We start from the raw sequence: 24,459 nt of genomic DNA, 5'->3' as shown, positions 1-24,459 counted from the left end.
TACTCATTTATTTTTACTTTGTTTTCACTGTTTTCTTACATAAATTTTAAACATATACAAAAATACAGAAAACAACACAATGAACTTCAATGTACCCAATCCTCACTTTAACAAGTATCCACTCATGGCTACTCCTGTTTCTCCTATGATCCCAACCACAGCCCATTCCCAGCCCCCTAATTGTTCAAAATTGAATCCCAGATATTGTATCATTTCAACTGTAATTGTTTTAGTATGGATTTTTAAAAGAACTCTATATTAAATTTTAATAATTTCATCATCACACCTTAGAAAAATTTACTAGTGATTCTTTAATATCATCAGTTCAAACTTCAAATTTCCCCAGTGGCTCAAAGTTTTACCATTTTGCTTATTTTGAATCAAGGTCCAAACAAGGTTCATACATTATGATTGGTTAATATCTCTGTTAGGTTTTTTTGATCTACAGTTTCCTTCTCTAGCTTTTTCTCCTTTTCCTTGAAAACTTCTGTTGTTGTTTTAAAACAAGAACAAAAATAGTCATCTGTCCTACAAGGGTTTTGCATGATGGGGAACTTGCTCCTGCATCCCTCAGAACTGTTTGCCAAGTTTCTTTCTGTCCTATTTCCAGTAAAATTCAGGTTTGATTTTTCTGACAAGAGTCCTTAATTGCAGTAGAGTGTACTTGGATCAGAAGGCATGTACTATTTGATTTCACNNNTATCCTTAATCTCATAAATTAAAAATAGCATACTTTATACACTTTTGTACCACCTTTTTTTTCCATTTAACAATATATTCTAGAGGTCACTTCATTATCAGTATATAGAGATATTCTTCATCTTTTCCACAACTACAAGTAATCACAATGATTTATTCAATCACTCCTTTCCTGGTAGACAGCTTGGTGGTTTCTAGACTTTTGCTATTACAGATAGTGTTGCAATGAACAGTATCTGATATTTCATACTTTTGCCAGTGCATCTTTGGGATCTAGAGATTCTAGGAAGAAGTGGGATTGCAGTCAAAGGTAAGCATGTGTAATTTGTTGTTGCCAAATTCCCCTGTGAAAGAGGATATACCATTTTGCATTCCACCAGCAATGTTATTAGAGAGTGTGTTACTCCCACAGTCTTACCAACAAATAGAGTACATTTCAAGTCTTTGGATTTTTTGCCAATCTAATAGGTGAAAATTATTTGTCAATGTAGATTTAATATGCATCTCTCTTATCCTGTGTGAGGTTGAGCATCATACATTAGGTACTTTACATTTATTTTTCCATGTACTATCTATACATCAGGCCCATTATTCTTTGGGGTTGTTGGTCTTTTAGTGCTCTGTTTTTAAAAACCTTATTTATTAGGGATATGAACCCTTTGTTTGTAGCATAGCTTGCAAATATGTGACCCAAGTTGTATCTGTCTTTTACCCAGTCTCGGGTACTTTTTGCCATGCAAAAATTCTTTACTTCATGTCATCAAATGCATCAATCTTATATATTATTGTTACCATATCTTGACTCATAGTTAGGAAGGTTTTTCCCCATACCTAGGTTATAGAGCAGTTAATCTGTGTTTTCTCCTACTACTGATATCAAAGCATTACCTGAGACTGGATACTTTCATCGCTACCATGACGCTATATCTCATCTAATTCTCTCACTACATCTCCAGTGATACAGGAGAGCAATAGTAGATCCAAAAAACACTTGTGGAGTTCCAATATTATGCAAGGCACTGCTCTTGGAGCTCATATACCCCAGTTTAAAAACAAAAAGGCAAAAGGTCCTTTCTTTCAAGAAGTTTATATTGCAATGAACTTTTCTTTCTATATAAATATTAGGTTAATAAAGGGATAAAATAAATATTTAAGTGCAGCATAGTAATGAAAACCCCAGCTAAGCCACAATGTTCCTGAGGAATAAGATTATATTTTTGTGTCCTACACAACCTACATCAAGAGATTTTATCTGAGAATATGATGCTTGATAACTTAAAGATCTGTAAATGAAAAAAGCTCTAAGCATTAAACAGTTTTTCCTTTTGATTAGGTACTTTCATAGACTTACTCAGAGGCCCTGTTGTATACCCAAGGTCTTCATGGTATTATTCTGTCAAGCAACCAAGCAAACAATTCTCTAGGTTGAATCTTTCATGAATCAACCCTAGTGAACGCTCAAGGACAAAAAGAATAATCTTAATTTTTTTTCCAAAAATCATATTATGGGTAATAATGTTGGCAACACTATTTACTCATATATTCCTGGCACCTCACACCATGCCTAAAAACAGGAGTTACTTTATAAATAACCTACTGGAGATCCAACAAAGAAGGTTACCAAAATGATGCTGTACACCTGATTTTCTTATCTTAGTGCTCTGTTTCTCTTTTACACACATAGACACAGACACACAGACACACACACATGCATTCACAGCAAGGTGCAAATGATTATATTTCCCCAAATCAAGTCTTTAAAATTCATATACATTCTTCCACAAATGTACACGTTGATTTTGGATGGAAGTGAGGTTGAAGAGCTGTCAAATCCTAAGCTCTAGATCTCTCGCAGTCCCAAGCAGTCCTCTAAGTCACACCTTTCCCTTCTCCCTGTACTGCCCACAGAAGAGCTGTCATAGGTGGTCATCACTGTGGAGAGAGCTGACATCCGGCTTTACTGGCACGTGGCTAAGGAGTCACACTCAGTAAATGAGCAGTTAGATCTTCTCTTTTCCTTCATAGTTGGCTAGATCTTAATGATAGAACTTACAATCTGTCTAGTTTCAAATTAACAACTGCCAGGTAGTATTTTAGATACCAAACATCTTTCTGTTATAAACATAAGGATTTAAGAAATCACTACATTTGAAAACAAAATAAAAAATAATTGCAAGAAAATAAATTTCATACATTTCGAAACAAATGTTTGCAATAAAAACAAACTTCTAGGGTTAAAGTGATTCTCATCGATACAACTTTTTACCTCACGTTGTCTTCTCTACCTCTCTCTTTTTTAATAAAATAGGAGGCAGAAAGTATATGTCTGTGTGGAATAAATATCTGTATTTAATTTAAAAAGAGAATAAAGTTCATATGAAAATGAGTAAAAGATTCTTGCAGAAGCCTGGCAATTTAACTTCACTCTTTACATTTTGGTTTGATATATAAATATACATTGAAAGAAACTCAACCACCACAAATGTTAGCCTTTTTCCAGAGGAATGGAGGTAAGTGTTACAAATGTGGGTCCAGTGTCAGGAGAACATAATCATAATGTAAACTGGTTATTTCTAAATGGTTCCCCCAAAATGAAAAAAATGAATGGAAGTACTTAATAAATTCTGTTTTCCATAAAATTCATACCAAAAAAAAAAAAGAGAGAGAGAGAGAGAGAGGGCGGGGGAGAGAAAGAATGTGAGCTTGGAGGTCAGTGAGAGTTTTGTTGAATTTCCCTCCTCCTAAATTCTGTCATCTCCTTTCTAAAGCAGCAAGTCAGCTTCCCATAGACATGACAGAAATGCATTCTTTTTTGCTGCAAAACCATTTACCATTAAGTAACACTTACCAGAGGACATGTATTTTCCCATAGAAGATTGGTTAATTGGATACTGTCACTTCCAGTTGCAGCTTAATATAGTATAGACAATGACTTTTTCAAAGAAAAGTATAATCAAAGTATTAACAATCTGTTTCTTTTGTTTCAAAGAATATAAAGGACTCTGACTCCATATCTCAATACTCTGAAACAACAGACACAGATTAGGAAGGAATCTAATGTAGAAATTAAAATGATTCGGTTATCTTAATTACATGTTTAGCCACACAGGTCAAATAACATCCCGATGAACTAAAAAAGAAGAGCCAAATTCTTTTGTTTCACTAGAAAAATAAGATGCTCAAAATAAGTTGACAATGTAAGGATTGGAAAGTTTTTGATTAAAAAGGAATTTTTGTTGGAACACTTATAATGAGATTTGAGCTGCAGTAACAATATAAAATTGAAAGCAGAATTACATACAAAATGAGTACAGTAAAATATCATTATTTTAGTACAATGGAAAATAAGGTGTTTGTGGTTTTACTCTATAAATTCTGTGTTGTCTGCTCATATGTATTCCTTCTTGGCTGTCCTCTGAATAGCCATTCTGATTTCAGAGCCTCCTGCACCGACATTCATTTGTGGTAGGGGGAACCCACACAATCAACATCTTCTAGGCTATACATTTTCCCTCCATTTTATTGGCTTTTCAAGACTGATTCATGCCCACGCATCTTACTGGTGTTCAGTTACAGGGCAGACAGTGAATTTTCCTAATCCATTTAGTGTGCTGACAGAGCCATGTTCACAATTTATAGAATTTCCTTTTAGACATCTACCTATTTCACAGTTCATTAAGATTCAAACTGAACACCTGTGTTTATGAAGTCAAAAGCAATTTTATACTAACAAGGTGTTAAATAAGGCATTCTCTGAAAGCCTGAACAAAAGTAACAACAACAGAAGTACTAGACTTCTTGACCTATCGAATGAAATAATGTCTGTAGCTACCTGCATCATCCTTTAATAGGCCAGAAATTGCCATGGAACTGAAGCCAACAACCTTAACACATTTTAATGCCTCTACCACAAGTCTCTCATGTTTTACCTTAAGAAAGCAAGAGTATGGAGCTACCTTGCACATTTCACCCAGATATCTAAAATCTGCAAAACAGTCAAAAATCTTAGGAAGTAAATGTGGCCCCTTTAAACAATGTCTTTCCTAGATACAAGGACATTTTCAGCATTCTGGAGCCCACAAAGACTGACCCTGGCTCATTTTTATATAACCCCAAAGTTTTCACATCATTAATAAAGAGAATCAAAACAAAGCCCACAGACATTATGGGAGGGGAAAGTGTGTAGTTTGGCACTGCCATCATAAATACCCTCAAAATGAAAAGGGAAGAAAATAAAATGCACATAGCAGAGGTGGTGACCCCTATAATGACTGTGGTTCCCAACAGCTTTTTTTCTACCGGTAATAAACCATTTTGTAGACCTCCCAATTGTGGCCACCATGATAGTTACAGCTATGTGAGTTTATGTCTTTTTTCTTGCAGTTAGGAGTGTTATCAATAAAAATTTCAAATGATGCCTTTCCCAGTCAAATTAAAACATTTTAAAATTGAAGCCAACAATAGGATTAGAATGGAAAAATATAAGTGATACCATGATTTTATTTTGTGTATTTTTTCCACCAAATCCCCTAATTTATTAATTTTAAAGACATTCCTTGCAAGTCTTGAAAGTGAGACAATGCACCTTGATGTAGCACTGGGGTAATTTGTCTTAAAAGTTGGTTTTCTCATATGCTACTAAAGTTTAAAAAAAAAACTCACTTTTAAATGCCATGATGATGATGTTCACTAAATAAAAATCCACCTCAGAAAGGTGATTTCAAATATTCTTTGAAGCCTGGACTGAAGTGATTGAAAAGGAGTTCACTGCTTGCCAGTCAACCAGAGCAGGAAGGCAGAAGGAAAGTTAAAATTACTGGTTAAAAGTAGAGGAGCACTGCTTATAAATCCCACCTTATATATTGTGCCAAATATTATTTCTATCCTTAAAAAAAAAAAAAAAAAAAAAACTCCTTTGCTCAAAATGGAGTATCTGGAATCATTTGCAAAGCCCCGTTGAATGCATCTCTCCCATAGTCCCTAGAGACAACAGAGCATCCCCAACTCCTGGTCACAGTGACCTGTATATGCAAGAGTTCGGGCCTCATCATGAAGTGGGGCAGAGGGCCTTATCTCAATGCAGAAAACCAAGAAACAAGGAGTCATGAATTGTGTTCTTTTCTCTATGTAACAACAACATTTTCATTGTCAAAAGCTTGGTTTTTATGAGCCACCTTGAAAAGTGACAGCCCAAGTCTGCTTTCTGGTTGTGTTATCAAACTGAAACCTCTGTGGCTGAAAAATGCTGCCACTGGCTCGGAAAACACCTCCTACTCTACCAGCAGCACCTTGCTGAGGAAACAATCTCCCTGAAGAAATGATCAGCTCTACTTCTGTTAAAATGCGCTAATTTTTTTACCTTGCAAATGTACAAAGTGTGTATCATAGACAATTTAAAAATCACCTGAGTCTCTAACAGAGAGAAAACAAGGAAGATACCATTGTCCACTCTTTTATTTTTTCAACAAAGTATGCATGCACAAGTATATGTATATACATATAATCATAAACATCTTTAAAGATAATAAAAAGTAAATATTATACAATAAATTCTTCTTAATATACTAGGATTTCAGGCTTCATGAAAAATGGTCCTCTCTCCAGATACTGGGCAATATCCTTCATTAGTATGACCACAATGTAACTGTTTTTATAGCCACAGTGATACTATGAAGGTTTAAGTCACAGAGTTATTCATTCTTAACACTTCGTAGCCAATACAGGATTGTACCTAGTAAGCACTGAACAGGAGTGAACTCACCTGTTAAGACAGGATTAGAAAACTTGCATAAATTCTGCCATGAAAATTAATTAAGACAACGTATGTCAGCTCCTTGATTAAAAAAAAAAAAAAGCACTCAATCCACCAGGACCCTTCTGAAAAGCACTATATTTCTGTTTAAGAGCTCAGGGTTTGCAATCCAAGGCTCTGTCTCTCACTATTGTGTGACGTTAAGGAACTTACATACTCTCTGAGGCTCTATTTCCTCATCTTAAAAATGGGTCAATAATACCAACTTCACAGGTTGTAAGTCACGTTTAAAATAAGTACCACATGGGTGGAGCACCTGGGTGGTCAGTCGATTGAGCATCTGACTCTTAATTTCAGCTCAGGTCATGATCTCGGGATTCATAAGTTCAAGCCCCACATCGGGCTCCACACTGACAGTGCTGGGCCTGCTTGGGATTCTCTCTCTCTCCCTCTCTCTGCCTCTCTCAAAATAAATAAATAAACTTACAAAAATAAAAATAGTTAAATAAAGTATCACATGGGAAACACTTAGCTATAGTAGCCACAAGACACTCAATAGTCATGTGGGCAATGAAATTAAGTTAAGAAGTCCAATGCCAAAGCTCATGAGATTATAGGTCCCACCTTGTCCAACACCTTGCACATAATAGATGCTCAATAAAATATTATCAAATGATACTTCATTTAGGCAAGTTGAGGGAAGCATCTGTCTGAAGTACAGTAGATTGAAGCACTTCTAAGTAGATGTAGTAACTTGTGAAATAATCAATCCAGCAGAATGTTTGCAACCCCGTAAATACCATTCCTTTTCTCAAGGAAAGCAAAGTTGATTGAGCGTGGAATCAAAGAGGACCAGCTTTAATCAAAACATGAAACCTTAACGTATCTGAGTAATCACCTTAGCAACATTAGCCTTCAATTATATGAGATATAAATGGACCTTTCATACAGCTTGAATACTTTAGTCTTCATAGATGCTGAACATTTATTTCTGTTGATCTTCTTTCTGCTTTTAAATCGTAGAAGGAAAATGAAGTCTAATTAAGATTTTGTGTGGAATTATTATCAACCAGTGGTAATGAAATCACTGAGTCTTTATGGTACTATAAATCAGTTCTCTATCATATATCGATATACACAATAAAGTGCTGGCTAGATAAAGGAAGGAACTATATCCAGTTGTTCAAAACTTACATGTTGAATGAAAAAATGCACAGAACCTATAGGACAGGGAGGGATCTTTAATGTAAAATTCTTGGAAATGCTTCAGGGCATCTGTAAACTGCCTAAAATTATATACATGATTGCATGTGAATATAAATGTGTATGTGCCAAGGTAAATTCTCCTGATGAGAGAGCCTATAGATTGCATGAAGCTCTCTTCTAACTGATTACATTTAAAATACAAACACAAAAATGTTATGGACTTTTCTATGGAGCTGCTACTAAGTTGCCACCTGGATATGCTGCCCCTTCCCTTGCCTTTCTGAAAACAAAATCCCTATATATCTGTTAATAGGTTCTCAAGTGACTACTTTTAAACAAGTAGAACTCTCCCCTGACCCATTTGGAACAGAAATGAGTACAAAAGCAAGCATTATATGCCACTGTCATATAACACATCTTCCAGAAAACATACAAAAGAGCTGTCAGGCCTGGCAGTTTGAAAATCATGTTAGGCTAGGGGAAAGTGTACCTGCCAGAAAAAGAAGGAAGTCTCTTTATTTGCTGCTAGAACAAAATAGATAGCACTTTCATAATATCTTCATTTCACTATATCATTCTAATACATAAAAAAAAGTGACCCAATTAAAATATAAAAGTTGTGGCTTGGTAAATGCAGACACCACAAATTCAAAAAGAGACCTACTGAGACAGAAGATACAGAATGCATGATTAAAGATGTGACATAAAGTAGTCCCCAAACATCCCTGATATACAAGAGTAATAATAATAATAATAATAGCAATTATGATAATCAACACAATTTACAGCTAGAACCCTTTACTAGAGTCAAAGCACTTTTCACATAGATGCAGCAGGCTGGCACAGTGACTGCCATTTCATAGATCAAGACATAGAGGCTCAGACAAGTTTAAGTCTTATTCATGTGGCAGTTATTAAATGGGGAGGCAAAGGCATGTCCACACATCCCCTGCTTCTAAATGCTATGTTCTTCACACACTTTACTTCAGATCATAGAATAATAGCTAGGCCTTTCTTCTTCCTAAATTCTAAATATGTTGGTAAGTATTCATTGAAATACCAAAAAATAAGGTGCTAAAAAAAAGCCAATTCATTATTATCTCTACTGCCATGGAATTAATGTGCTGGCAGATGGGGCTAAGTTGGTACATAGAAAACATCAAGAGAAGTAGCAAAATAAGAAACTTTGAAGCTATTTTTAAAAAGTAAAATGTTACTTTACGAGCTACGTGGTATATATCTGTGTGTGTGTAATTATTATTCCATTGATTTACTGCACACATGTCAAAGAGTGTCTGGGCATTTGTACAAGTTAAAACAAACCAACCCAGGAGCCAAGCCACATAGCCGCAAACTCAGACAACTTGCCTCCCACCCCTCATCCCACCCTTCATCCTACTACCTCCTAAATGCAAATCCCCTGGTAGCAAAAGCCCTTCTTGCAGAGATAAACCTTTAAGCCAATGGCATCTGTCCTTTATATCCATTTTAAGAGTAGCCAAAAGCCAGTTGATGGCATATGTTTTCCAGATAAACCAGCAGGGTTCTCACATTCTAGAGACAGTCCTCTTCTGTTTTGGCAAGAGCTTGTAGGAATGACCCCAGAATCTAATTGGAAAGAACTATCACATATAACCTCCTCCAAGAATGAGCACAATGTCTTTCATATGAGTGTAAACTCAGGCCTTTCACTGTAGGGCATAATGAAACAGAACATATCTCATTAACTGAATACTCGCCCACTAACCCACCACAAGTTAGTTGGGAGACTCATATTTCTGTCTGTTTCTCCAAAAGGCAGGAAAATCACTTTAATGTACTTCATCCTGCTGGCAAAAATCCTTTGCTTATGATCCAACAATTAGAGCTAATTTCAACCTAAATTGCTTCCCCTAAGAGATGGACATCATTAGGTAACTTTCTCCATTTCCATTTACAAAGATTTTAAAAAGAAAAAAGTCTAAAGAAATTTCCTTGGATGTTCCAGCTGATAAAATCATTAATCTCACACACCCAACTTCAAAGCAAGGAACCAGAAAATCATCTCACTTTCTTTGCACATTGAGAATAATTTTTTCTACTTCAAAGCACCATCTCTTTACTGGGTCATTTTAATTATTGAACATGGGACAGAAGCTATCCACATAATGTCACCACTGTCTTTTTCATGAAAAATGTATAGGTCTAGTTTGGACTACATTAATTTGAGAGGATTATATGTCAAGGAGGGTATAAGAAAAAGGAGAGGCCAGAGGATACAGCATTCATCTGTGCAAGGTAGTGAGAGGGAGGTAGTTAGCCTTTCTGAGATGACTTTTCTTTCTTTCCTGCTGGAAAGGAACCATCAAAAAGCCTGACTCCCTGTTTGAGCAATACCACAGCAGATTGCCTTGCTTCTCAAATTTCCTTCTACCTAATGTACAGCAACAGAATTACACTAGCTTTGTTAGTAATGCTGGTATTTCCCCAACCCAACACAACTGTGTGTTGTGAATAACCACTGTGAAAACAAACTGGACCCCTGTTCTACAACAGGGGTCAGCAAACAATCTGGCTCTGTTTAGAGTTCGACTGCTAGAGAGATGACCAGCCAGGCATTCCAATTTCCACTCAACCCTCTTCCTAAAAAATCACAATGCCATGGCCTGGGAAACTTATCCTGTAAAGGGCCAGAGAGTAAATTAAGGGCAAGATGGTCTCTGTCACTATTAAATTCTGCTGTTGATTCACAAAAGCAGCCAAAGACAACATGTAGATTACATGGTGCAGCTATGTTCTAATAAAACTTTATTTACAAAGACAGGCAGAAGGCAAGATTTGTCCCACAAGCAACAGTTTTTAACCCCTATTTAGTCAAGTGCTAGATAGCAGAAATGTTCTATAGCTGTGCTTTCTCATACACTAGTCACTAGTCACATGTGACTAATAATTACTTGAAATATGGCTAGTGTGGCTAAGAAACTACATTTTAAATCTTACTGAATCTTAATTAAGTTTGAATGGCTACATGTGGCAAGTGGCTACAGTATTAGCACAGTTCTAGACACTATTCACTGCAGCCTCCTCACAGGAGATACATGCTGTCTTCCATTTTATGGCATAATTCAAATGTTCACCTTGCAAAATAATGTATCCATGCTTTCAAATTCACAATATTACTATATAAAACTGAAAATTATTTTCCTAAATGTGAAATATCTATATCACTAAGGCCAAAGTGATCATTTTGGTTTGCAGTGATAAAATAACTGCCTATTAGCCAATGTCAAGCACATAGGGGCTGAGTCAGGTCCAATCCAAGGCCAATCCAATCCAGAAGTTGTTTCTTTTCACCTCTGGACACTCTGCTGCTGTGCTAAGGGCACAGGCCTACTCTGTGGCCACATTAATTCTAAGGAAAATCTAAACCTCCCCACAGACTCAAAAGCATATGCATACTAAAACACAGCTTAAAGAGTACAAGAGAGAACATGCAACTCAATTAGATTGCCTTCTCCTACAGTAATCCACTTAACTTACTGCCTCAACAGAAAAAATCATGGAGATTCATCACATTCTTTGCTATTTCCCACATGCAGTAATTTATTTTCTGGCAACTGTTTTATTTACATAATAACTAGCTTGTGTTTTGCCTTTCTTAGCAGACCCAAAGATATAATCCAATGAGGAGAGGTAAGGAGATAGGATAGTAACTTGTATTGGGCTTTCTTCTAAGTCTGAATAAGAAATAACAAACACACATTTCTTTCCAATTAGCAATAAAACACACCTCGGAAAAACCTCATTGGTTTTGACAGTGCCACTGCACAAAGCTTAAACCAACATTTCTTTCAAGAAACTGACACAATATCAACTCTCTTCAATGAGTAAAAGAATCCTGAAAATTAAGGATACCCTTTAGGAAGTAAGAAACCCCTGGAATCATGGGTACCAGGATGGGGAACCTGTACAGATAGTCATCGAGTAAGGTAGATGACATTCTGACTTCTTGATGATTTTTGATAAAACCATTCTAGATCCAATGATTTGTGGTTCCCAAATCCAAAAAACTCAGGAAAAAAATGAAAAAAAAAAAAAAATCCAGAGTGAAGCAAACTCTTTTAGTGGCACAACCAGACATGAATTAATAGTATTCTACTTATACAGTCTTAATTTATCCTACGTTGGTATGAGGAATTTTTTCTCTGCAGAAATAGTCATGTGTTTGTTTACAAGGTGTTGCTTGCAATCTATGGGAGTTTTATGCAATCTATGATACATGCAATGGGTCTTACCTTTCTAAAGTCCCCGGAATACTGATATCCAAAACAAATCTGGCCTCAAGGGTTCGGATCTTCTAAAGAAAGCTGTCCAAGTAGAACGTTTTCTATCAACTCAATGTCTGTTGCCTGGAATCATGAAACAGTGCCTTACCTCGGTCTGAAGGATGGCAGCCCTCTGTTCTTTGGCAGTAAGCGACTCTTTAAGCACTTCAATGTGTTGCTTGCAATCTGAATTCTGATTGCTAAGGGTTTCAAGCTTTGTTTGTAAGGCAAGAAGTTCTGACTCCTTCTTTGAAAGCTCCTGCTTCAGTTGATCAATCTGTGAAAAAGCAACAAAATTACAAGAAATTAGAAGCCACAATTCCTACTCTTCACATTTGAGTACTGATTTCTCTTAATTTTTATTTTTTATTTATTTTTTTTTAATTTTTTTTAATGTTTTATTTATTTCTAGGAGAGAGAGAGAGAGACAGCGTGAGCAGGGGAGGGTCAGAGAGAGAGAGGGAGTCACAGACTGAAACAGGCTCCAGGCTCTGAGCTGGCAGTCAGCACAGAGCCCGACGCGGGGCTCGAACCCACGAACCGCGAGATCATGACCTAAGCGAAAGTCGGACGCTTAACCGACTAAGCCACCCAGGCGCCCCTGATTTCTCTTAATTTTTAAAAGATCATTGAAAATGATTGGCATTCCAACAAGGGAAGCCATGAGTTTGCTTAAAAAGATGGCCTTGGGGTGCGGGGGGGACCTGGGTGGCTCAGTTAGTTTAGTATCCAACTTTAGCTCAGGTCATGATCTCATGGTTCATGAGTTTGAGCCCCACATCAGGTTCACTGCTATCAGCACAGAACCCTCTTGGCATCTTCTGTCCTTTTCTGTCTGCCCCTCCCTGTTGTGCACTTTCTCAAAAATAAATACACATTAAAAAAAAAGAGACAGAAAAGAGAGATGGCTTTGGAAGTTCTTACTGGTCTGGATAGGCGCTGTAAAGGCAGCTCAGAGTACACAAAACAGAAAGGTAAGGCCAACAGACTGCCTTCTACCATCAACCTCACTCAGAACAAAGCTTCACAGTGGAATGAAGGCTTCCTGGTCAGGCTTACCCATGAAATCCCATAGACTATTCACCATGATCCTCAGAAGGGTCAACAGATTGCTAATAAAGGTAATTAACCCAAGACATACCCTGGTCCTTCTTTGCTACTCTACAGTAGAAATGATCAATCAAGGGGATCATTGACAAAAAGAATTCTCACCCCGCTCCAAAAAAGTAAGCATTAGAGATTTTAGAGATTTTTTGTTTATATTAAATACTGAGAAGATACAAAATAACATAAAATTATGTAAAGTATAAGGAAAAATAATACAAGAAACATCCATCATTCAATTCAGCAAAGATCATTAGAATTACCTGTGTCCCAACCCATTTCTATTTCCTTCTCTCCCCCTTCAGAAATAATTACTACCCTAAATTTTGTGTTTGTCATTTTCTCGCTTATCTTTTTACTGTATATTTTTTGCATTTCAACCTTATTTTTTCTGTGTATTTCTTTTTCGTACTTTTTTTTCTCTACTCAATCTTATGTCTTAAAGATTAAATCATGTTATTGTACATGCATTTGTTCATTTTCACTGAAGCACATAATTCCACTGTAAGACTTCACCACAATTCATTTGTCCACTCTGCTATCAATAGACATTTTGGTTTGTTTCCTGGTCTTTTTGTTAGAACAAAAAGTGCTATTCTGAACATTCTTATATATATTACCTGGTACACATAGCAAAAATAATCTAGGAGTTAAATTGCTGGACTACATAGTATGCACATCTTTAACTTCACTAGAGAATACTAAAATGTTTACCAAAGCTGTTATATTCATTTTCAGGATCACAAGCAGTGTGTAAGTGTACCAATCATGCCACATCTTTGCCAATATCTTATGTCACAAATACATTTACATTTTTGTCAGCCTGATAGGAGTTGTGGTAAATGATCTCCAAAGATGATTGTCACCAATTTCTTCTACTTGTCCACACATGCTGCTCTACCTCACAACTAGAGGTAGAGTCTGTTTACCCCCTCTTGAACCTGGGCTAAACTGTGACTTACTTCAACCAGCCAAATGCAGCCAAAATGTCAGTATGCCTATTCTGGACCTTGTCTATAGTGGGACACACAGACAGCTGGAAGCTGGCCACCATGTTAGAAGTCCAACCACCTCCTGACCACCAAGCTGTGAAGAAGCCCACACCAGCCTCATGGACAGGCCAGGGAGAAAAACAGAGAAGCCTGGTAGAAATTGTGGCTCCTTCATCTTGTTCTTGGTCTTAAAGGGAAGAATTTCATAGTTTCATCATTAAGTTTGATGTTTGTTTTAGCTTTTTATAGGCACTCTTAAGTTTCAGAAAGTTCCCTTTTATTAAAACTTTGCCAAGAGTTGTTTTTTTTATCATTAAGGAATGTTTAATATTAATAAACATTTTTTTCTGCATCTCATGATTTATCACACTTTTCACCTTTAATATGTTATTGTAATGAATTACACTAATGGATTTTTAAAATACTCAACTCTCCTTCACAACTATGAATAACTCCACTTAGCCATAATGTACTATATTTTTTATATGTTACTGGATTCAGCTTGCTGTTTTGTCAGGATCTTTCATCTGTGTTTATGGATAAGACTGGTTTGTAATTTTCCCATTTTGTGCTGTCCTTGTCAGGTTTTAGTACCAATTTAGAGTGTTCCTTTTTTTAATGTCTTCTGAAATGGTTCGTGTAAAATTAAAATCTTTTCCCATTAGTGTTCATTAGATCACCAATAAAATTATCTAACACTGCCATTTTCTTTCTCCAAAGAGAGTCATCTCTTATTTTATCTATCATTAATGGTTATAGGAATATTCATGTTTCTAATTATTTGAGACAATTTTGTTAACTTTTTTCTCCTAAGAAGTTTTCATTTTATCTAAATACTCACCTTTACTTAGCAGGAAATTTTTATAAAACCACTTACCTTTTGATATGTATGGCATCTGTGACTGTCTTCTTCATTCTTAATATTCTTTAATTTTATTCCCTTTTTCTTGGTGAGTCTCAGCAGAGACATGTCATGTTAAATAATCTCTTCAAAGAGCCAATTTTGGCTGTGTTGGTCATCTAGCATTCTTATTTTCCATTTCATTAATTTTTTCCTTTATTTTTTAATTATCTCCTTCCTACTTCTTTCTTTGGATTTATTCTATTTTCTTTTCTTAACTTTTTAAGTTGAATACTTATCTAATCTTCACCTTTTTCTTTCCATAAAAATGTCTTAAGGCTATAAATTTCCCTGTCAGTATCATTTTAGCTTGATCCCACTAGTTTGAAATGTAATACTGACATCAGTCCTAAATATTTTCTGATCTCCATTATTATTTATTCTTCAACTCACAAATAATTTTAAGTATGCTTCTTACTCAACAAATACATGTATGTTTCCTAGTTATCTTTGTGATTTTTCTTGTTTTGTGAGTAGAGCACAAGGTCTGTTTGATACTAATCATTTGAAATTAATGTATCTTGCTTCATGGTCAGTTATCATAAATATATTTTGTATAGTGTGTGCTCGAATAGAATATGTATCCAAAATTTGTTGAGTCCAAGTCTATAATTATTAGATCAAAGATGGTTTCTTTGCCTTAAAGTCTTATACACCTTTCTCATGGTTAATATTTGGCTGGTGTGTCTTTTTTAACTTTCAAGGTATCACTAACTTTATCTTGTAGATGTCTCCTGTAAATAACATATATCCAGATTCTCTTAACCTGTCTGATAAAATGAAATGGAGCATTTATTATCATTACAGATACATGTGATTTATTTCAATCATACTACCTTGTGTTTCCCAAATATAGTGCCATTTATATTTTTCTCTCTTTTTCCTTCTTGCCTTTTGAATGATGTTTTTCCTATGCTATTTTTTTTTGTCTCTACTCATTTAAAACTTATGTTTATTTATATTTATTTTATTTCAGGTTATTACCCAGAAAGTATAACTCACTTACATTTTTAACTTAGTTAAGTCTAAAGTCAATCTATGCTTACCTTCTTTCAGAAAAATATAAGGATCCTATGACATTTTCAGTTTAGCCACCATCCCCTTGACATACACATTACTGCTGTCACGTATTTTAGTGCTATCCTATTTTTTAAATTTTTTTAATGTTTTTATTTATTTCTGAGAGAGAGAAAGAGAGAGGGGGAGGGTCAGAGAGAGAGACACACACACACAGAATCTGAAGCAGGCTCCAGGCTCTGAGCTGTCAGCACAGACCCTGACATGGGGCTCAAACCCATGAACCGTGAGATCATGACCTGAGCCGAAGTCAGACACTTAACCGACTGAGCCACCCAGGTGCCCCAGTGCTATCCTATTTAAATTACTTTTCTTTTTTAATTTTTTATGTTTATTTATTTTTGAGAGCAAGAGAGACAGCCTGCAAGCAGGGGAGGAGCAAAGAGAGGGAGACACAGTATCCAAAGCAGGCTCCAGGCTTTGAGCTGTCGGCACAGAGCCTGACATAGGGCTCAAACCCACAAACCATAAGATCATGACCTAAGCTGAAGTCAGACACTTAACCAACCTAGCCTCTCACGTACCCCTCATCATTACTTTTTTTTACAGTCCATGTTTGTTTAGATTTACCCCATTTGTCCCCATCTTTGTTCATTATTATTCCTTCATCTTAGACATTCTGTTTGGAATCTCCTTCTACCTGAAATGAATCATTTAAATTTCTTTTAGTGGGATTTTTTTGGTGGCAAGCTCAATTTTTTTGTCTAAAAATATCTCAAGGTCATTCCTTTTTTAATGTTGTTGCTGAGTATTAAAAGTAATTTTCTAGGTTAAGAGATTTTTTTTTCTCTAAGCCATCTTCTGGCTAACAGAAGCTTTTAAGAAGTCAGGCTATCACTTCAAATTCAATTCTTAACAGGTAATGTGATTTTTTTCTATTAGCTACTTTTTTAAATAGCTTTATTGAAATATAATTTACACACCATATAATTCAACCACTTAAGGCACACAGTTGATGGTTTTTAGTATATTCACAGAACTGTGCAACCATCATCATAATCAAATTTTAGTGCATTTTCTTCATTCCAAGAAGAAACACCATAACGATTAGACATCTTTCTCTATATTCCCGAGCCTCTACCCCTAGTCATAAGCGACTAGTAATATACTTTCTGTCTCTATGAATTGGCCTATTCTGGGAATTTTATATAAATGGAATCTTGTAATATATGTACTTTGTGACTGGATTCTCTCACATAGCATGACATTTCAAGGTTCATCCATATTGTAGTATGTATGTGTACTTCATTCATTTTGATTGTTGAGTAGTCCTACACTGAATGAATATGCCACATTTTGTGTATCCATTCACCAGTTGAGTGACACTCACACTGTTTCCATATTCTGGCTATTACGGATAACACTGCTAAGAACATTCATATGGAAACCTGTGTGGACATATGTTTTTATTTCTCGTGTGTGTGTGTAACTGCTAGGCCATATGATAACTATACATTGAGCATACTGAGGAACTTCTGTTTTCCAAAATGACTGCACCGTCTTACATTGCATTACCAACATATGAGCATTCTAATTTCTTCATACTCTCACCAAAACTTGTTAGTCTGTCTTTTTACTTATAACCATTCCAGTGGGTATGAAATGTCATCGTGGTTTTGATTTCTCTAATAACTAATGATATTAAACAACTTTTCATATACTTATTACCCATTCATATATCTACTTTGGACAAATGTTCTAACTGCTGTTTAAAATTTTTTTAATGTTTATTTAATTTTGAGAGAAACAGACAGACAGAGTGTGAGCCAGGAAGAGGAGATAGAGAGGGAAATACAGAATCTGAACTAGGCTTCAGGCTCCAAGCTGTCAGCACAGAGCCTGACACGGGGGTTCAAACTCACAAACTGCAAGATCATGACCTGAGTCAATGTCCAACACTCAACCGACTGAGCCACTCAGGCGCCCCTCTAATGACTTTTTAAAACGTTTTCTTTGCTTCTGAGATTTTATATAAATAGGCAGATTTCTTTTCTCTTTTGCAGCACTCTGAGAGTCCTGAATTTATGGACTTGTATCTGTCATTAGTTTTGGAAAATTCTCAGCTTTCTGCTCTTCAAATATGGCTTTGGTGTTGTGATTTTGTCCCTACTCCATCTCTCTTCTCTTCTCTTCTCTGGAGCTCTGATTAGACAGATGTCAAACCTTCTTATTCTGTCTTCTATATATCTTAATTTATCTTTAATGTAGTTCATCTTTTTATCTTTTATTTACCTCATTCTACTCTGTTTTCTAGCTCATTAAATGTCTTTTCCACTATGATCAGTCTGCAGTTTAACCTATTCATTAAACTTTTAAATTTCCATTTTTATATTTTCCTATTTCTAGACATTTTTTGGTTTTCTTTATTCTTTTAATTTTATTTATTGATTTACTTTTTAATTTACATCCAAGTTAGTTAGCATATAGTGCAACAATGGTTTCAGGAGCAGATTCCAGTGATTCATCCTTTATGTATAACACCCAGTACTCATCCCAACAAGTGTCTTCCTTAAAGCCCCTTATCCATTTAGTTCATCACCCCTCCCCCCAAGCATGTCTTTTTCTGACTAATTTTCCTTACCATAATACCCTCTAGCTCCATCTACATAGTTGGAAATGGCAAGATTTCACTGTTTTTGATATATATATATATCAAAAACATATATATATAAACATACATACACACACACACACACACACACACACACACACACACACACCATATCTTTATCCATTCATATGTCATTGAGCATTTAGGCCCTTTCCATACTTTGGCTATTGTCAATAGCACATCTATAAACAATGGGGTGCATGTGCCCCTTTGAAAGAGCACACCTGTATCCCTTGGATAAATACCTAGTAGTGCAATTGTTGGGTCATAGGGTACTTTTGTTTTTAATTTTTTGAGGAACCTCCATACTATTTTCCAGAATGGCTGTACCAGTTTGTATTCCCTCCATCAGTGAAAAAGAGACCCTCTTTCTCCATATCCTTGCCAACATCTGTTATTCCCAGAGTTGTTAATTTTAGCCACTCTGACTGGAGTGAAGTGGTATCGCATTGTGGTTTTAATTTGTATTTCTTCCCCTGATGATGAGTGATGTTGGACATTTTTTCATGTGTCTGTTATACATCTGGATGTCTTCTTTGGAAAAGTGTCTATTCATGTCTTTTGCCCATTTCTTCACTGGATTATTTGCTTTTTGGGGTGCTGAGTTTAATAAGTCCTTTATAGACTTGTGCTTGACATCTTTATAGTTTCTTTCCCTTTGTTCATATTTTAATCCCTTCTTTTATATGTTTAAACATATTAAGCATGCTTATTTCATAGTATTTGTCCTAAAGCTCCCAATTCTAAAGTCCTTGCCTCTGGTTCTGCTGTTTGTTCTTTCTACCAGCTATCAATTATGGTAGCTTGGGTTTTTTTCAAATTTTTGATTTTTAAAAGATTTTTACTGTGTGTTCATGTTTTTTGGAATTTTATCCGGAGACAAAATTTGAGGACTAACTTGAACATGTGGGCCTTCAGAGCATTTGTCTCTGTCAATACCTGGGGCACTATCAACCAAGGACCACTTTAAACTCCATTCTCTACTTAAAAGTTTTTGGATCAAAAGTTTTTGGCCCTCGCTTGTACATCGGTGCAAGGGCCATCTGTGGTTATGGATTCTAAAAGCTAGTTTCCTTTTTGTTTTTGTTTTTTTTACCTTTCATTTGACTCAAAGTTTTAAAATAGATAATTTTCCCTGGATCCCCTAGTCTAGGTGGAAGAAAAGTATAGTGGGGAGATTTTTAGTTTACCCTTGTACTAACAGTGTGGCTGTCTGGGATCCCAGTTTAAAGTGGTAGTGGAATTCCTACTTGACTCTTCCTCTTGAACAGACTCAGGCTTCTGTCTTTTTCTTTCAATGTCCCCATGACTGTGGAAACTAATGCTCAAGTTTACCTATCTAGCAGATGCCAACAAGAAGACAGAACCAGTGCTCCATCATCACTCCAGCCCTCTGCTTTGGCTTAGTTTTGGCCCTTGAGATTCTTCCTAACTTCACAGTTCATAAGTACATTTTTAAATATATCTTTTGAAAATATATTTCATCCAGCATTTTTTATTCTTTTCAGCAATTAAAACTTGCATAAACAAGAACCAAGCTACCAACAATAACTGCTAAGAATGAATGGAGTGGAGTATATATAAAGAAGTAAGACGTCCACCTTTGTAATTTTTCAGGCTATGCAATTTACTACCAAAGTTGAGATGGACTCTCATTTGCAGGATGAAATCAGACTAGATCAAGGGCACAAATTGGGTTTTTTTAATGTTTTTTATTTATTTCTGAGAGAGAGAGAGAGAGCACGTGTGAGCAGAGGAGGGTCAGAGAGAGAGGGAGACACAGAATCTGAAACAGGCTCCAGGCTCTGAGCTAGATGTCAGCACAGAGCCTGACGCAGGGTTCGAACCCATGAACTGTGAGATCATGACCTGAGCTGAAGTCTGACGCTTAACCGACTGAGCCACCCAGGCGCCCCATGGGGACAAATAGGTTTTATCTGGCTTGCCAAATTTAAAGATCTGGTAGTGACTGGCAGTCATGCAAAGGATTCTGACTATGCTTAAAGATTCACTGAAAGGGACTTGTGATTGATTATCAATTTTCTCTGAGTATGTGTGAACAGATGGTGGCACTGATCAGGTATATGCAGTACATGAGACAAATTTTCTTCTTTATAATTTAATGAATCCTCAGTCTGTTATCATTTTTACCTGCAATAAAAGTAAGTTCCATCTCTCTCGCTCACTCGCTCTCTCACTCTCACTCATTAAATAAGAACTGAGTATAAATAAAAAGGGAAAATCTAAATTAGGACTAAAATTACAAAAGAAATTAAATCTGTGTGTTCAGCAAAATCTGCATTCTTTTCTTTTTCTTTTTAATATTTATTTTTGAGAGAGAGATAGAGACAGCATGAGCAGGGGAGGGTCAGAGAGAGAGGGAGACACAGAGTCTGAAGCAGGCTCCAGGCTCTGAGCTAGCCGTCAGCACAGAGCCCGATGCGGGGCTCGAACCCACAAACCGTGAGATCATGACCTGAGCTGAAGTCAGATGCTTAACTGACTGAGCCACCCAGGCGCCCCTCTTTTCTCTTTTTTTTAATGTTTAGTTACTTATTTTTGAGAGAAAGCACAAGCAGGGGAGGGGCAGAAAGAGAGGGAGAGAGACAGAATTTGAAACAAGCTCCAGGCAGAGCCTGACGCAGGGCTCGAACCCACAAACCGTGAGATCATGTTCTGAGCCAAAGTCAGACACTTAACCAACTGAGCCACCCATGTACCCCAAAATCAGCATACTTCACATGAAGTATTGTTCTAAATCACATGCAGTTGCAGCTGACAGCACAGTATATAGTTGACTCCACATATAAAACTGATCCATCTTAAAGCTAAAAAAACCTTTGAACTTTACATGCCTAAGCAAAGATGATGTTTATAGTATAAAAGAATGATCTGGGCTAACTTCTACAAATATCAGAGTAGAAATCTAGTGTGGTAATGGGGTATTGAGAGAGAAATTTGAATGAAAATAACTTGATCAACAGAATGGTATTTAATAGGAAGAAAGAACATGACAGGTTCTACATACTCCTAACTTTATTTAATAAAAACAGATTGATAATGATAAAACTATTTCAGTCTATAAATATTAAATAGACAGTTGCTTTAAATAGCCTTCAGACTATCACGGCTATGAGGTAAATTTTAAATAAATATTTTATGCAGACAATAACAGAGGAGGGCTTTTCTAAGGGGAATATAGTTACAGGGTAGAAAATAATATTCTTCCATAAAAAATATGCCTTTTGCCTCTTTTATAGCCATAAACTCAATAAAAATGGAAAGTGATGCAATCAAACATACATGAGAACTGAGGCTGGGGAAGGTCTGTCTCCGTGATGGGAAGAAGAAAAGCCAATCGGAATTACATCACATGCTTTATATGAACTCCATGTGGACATCAGGAACACTTCATCTCGTCTGAAAGTTCTTCCACCGCTCACGTCTGTGACACAACCAACACCCTGAAAACACTCCCTTGCCAAGGAAAACAGCTTCTTTTTCACTGCAAATACAGCCCTCACGTCTAGAAAATGATACACTTATTATCATGCAGTTTGGGTTATGAGGTTTGTAATCCTTCAGAGGTTAATAAGAAAATGTGCTACAAATTCAGAATAGAAGAGGAGATCTAAGACAGCAGAGTGGTGTCTTTGGCAAACTCTGAAAATAGAGGGAGAGGGAGTGACTAATACAAAAGTACTGAGATCAGTAGATGAAAAATGTGTTACACTGGAAACAAAGCCTTGAACAGAACAGGGGATGCCATCATTCTTTCCCTACCAGAAAAATAATTATTTACTTGGTATATTCCATTCTTAAAAGTTTAATAGTGCTCCTGAAGGTAACTCATGCTTTCCATGACCTCTAGATTCTGTCCTCACAGTCTGAGTCCTCTAAGTTTTTGGAGTTAAGAGCAGAAATTGGAGTTTCTAGAAACTGGAGGCCCAAGAGGCCTCCCAGAGTCTCAGTTCTCAGGGAAAATGGGCATATGCCAAAGGATTTGCAAGATGCAGGAATTTCATTCCTGGCCAACTATGTCTGATATCCATGCCTTTGCATAAGTTGAGAGTCCAAACTCTACTTCTACATTTTTGCAATTCACCTTCCAACTTTGCAAACATGTTTTGTCATGGTTTTTCTATGATATCATATTTATAAAAGCAGTTAGGGTCTTCACCACTATTTAACTTAATCACAAAGTTTTCAAGAGCCCCTACCAGTCCCAGTCATGTGTTCAGGATCAAATGGAGGTAAAATGGAGTAAAGCTTTTACATTTAATAATTAATGCAAGCAGCACTTCTTTACATACCACAACATTGTCTCCACATCAAATTTTCATCAAGACATTTAAAATAATCCATTTCAATATACTTTTATATCTAAAAATGATTTGTATACAAGAACTATTATTAGCTGCCTTTATTACCTACTTGGAGCAAATAATGAGATTGAGATTGATTTGAGGTCATGGCCTGTTAATGAAGAGCAATCAAATGCTAAGTCAATTTTATCACCAATGGGACATAAAAACAATTATCAGCTAAAATTTTCCCCATAAAAATCAAATGAGAACATAATTATGTGTTTATCCAATTTTAGGACTTTTTTCATAATCAGGTTGAATTTTTGTATCTCATTTTTTTTAAAAATTTGTTTAAATGTTTATTTATATTTGAGAGACAGAGACAGAGTCTGAAGTAGGCTTCAGGCTCTAAGCTGTCAGTGCAGAGCCAGATGCTGGGTTGGAACCCAAGAACTGAACTGTGAGATCATGACCTAAGCTGAAGTCGGACATTTAACTGACAGACCCACGCAGGGGCCCCTTATTTTTTTTTTTATTTCAAAGTAGTAAAGTTCCAAATAATCATAATAGAACTCATTTTAGATCTCTATTAAAGAAATACTCAGATTCAAGAGCACTTCCAAGCTTGCTGTCTTTGCAAACAGTAATCACTCAGAAGGGGCCTCTCCAGAACACCAGGTAAAAAGAAGTGCCCTGGGGCACTTTTAAAAAGTGGGGCACCTAGATGGCTCAGTCAGTTAAGCTTCAGCCCAGGTCACAATCTCTCAGGTTCATGAGTTCAAGCCCTGCAGTGGGCACTGTGCTGACAGCTCAGAGCTTGGAACCTGCTTCAGATTCTGTGTTTCCCTCTCTCTCTGACCCTCCCCGCTTCTATTCTGTCTCTCAAAAATAAACAACCATTAGAAAAAAATATTTTTAACCCAAAATAAAAAGCTTTCTGTATAGTCATTGCAAACAGCACCAAGAAATAACATATAGCTGCAATTTCAGATTTGGTTCCCAGAGTTCCACTCCCCTCCTTATGCAGCATTTCATAAGAATTTCTGAAATGTTCTTCCAAGACCCTGAGCCTTTATAGACCATTAAAACAACATTTCTAAAATCAGCTATCCCTGCCTCAAATCCAGCATTTTTTGCTAGATGGGATCCAAAGTCACTTTCTGATTTCCATTTCTATCACTGCTTCACTAAACTCAATGAGTTTCAAAACTACATTTCTTAATTACAGAAGTAAGTTACAGAGCCTCTAGGTGTTTGCACTTTACATCTAACATTTCTTTTCTTTTTTGGAAAATCTGCCATTTCACACAGACTTGGGTTCTTCCCACTTCCTCCTCTGTGTAGAATTGGGGTTGGATGGTATTTTTACTTATCCTTCTAGGTTTGCTCAGTCACTGATTTCAGTTTGCATTCTTCACCATACCTGTCATTGGTGTTTTGACAATCTGGTTATTTAGACATAAAAAATAAAAATAAAAAATATAAATAAATACATGCATACATACA

At 36.3% G+C, this 24,459-nt stretch overlaps 1 protein-coding gene and 1 pseudogene across 1 annotated transcript in view; both read right to left on the bottom strand.

Annotated features, from left to right (window-relative positions):
* Positions 1 to 24,459, bottom strand: part of ERC2 (ELKS/RAB6-interacting/CAST family member 2) — an 885,144-nt gene that overhangs the window by 596,811 nt on the left and 263,874 nt on the right. The window contains exon 5 of the mRNA XM_077776719.1: positions 12,071 to 12,238. Coding sequence (XP_077632845.1) covers positions 12,071 to 12,238 — 168 coding nt within the window. The remainder of the gene's footprint in view (positions 1 to 12,070; positions 12,239 to 24,459) is intronic.
* Positions 11,398 to 11,471, bottom strand: LOC144242017 (U4 spliceosomal RNA; annotated as a pseudogene).

The sequence above is a fragment of the Crocuta crocuta genome, unplaced genomic scaffold (genome assembly GCF_008692635.1).
Source record: "Crocuta crocuta isolate KB4526 unplaced genomic scaffold, BGI_CrCroc_1.0 scaffold87, whole genome shotgun sequence".
Taxonomy (NCBI): domain Eukaryota; kingdom Metazoa; phylum Chordata; class Mammalia; order Carnivora; family Hyaenidae; genus Crocuta; species Crocuta crocuta.
Note: the sequence above shows the minus strand (reverse complement) of the source record. Positions and strands in the feature narration are given on the sequence as shown.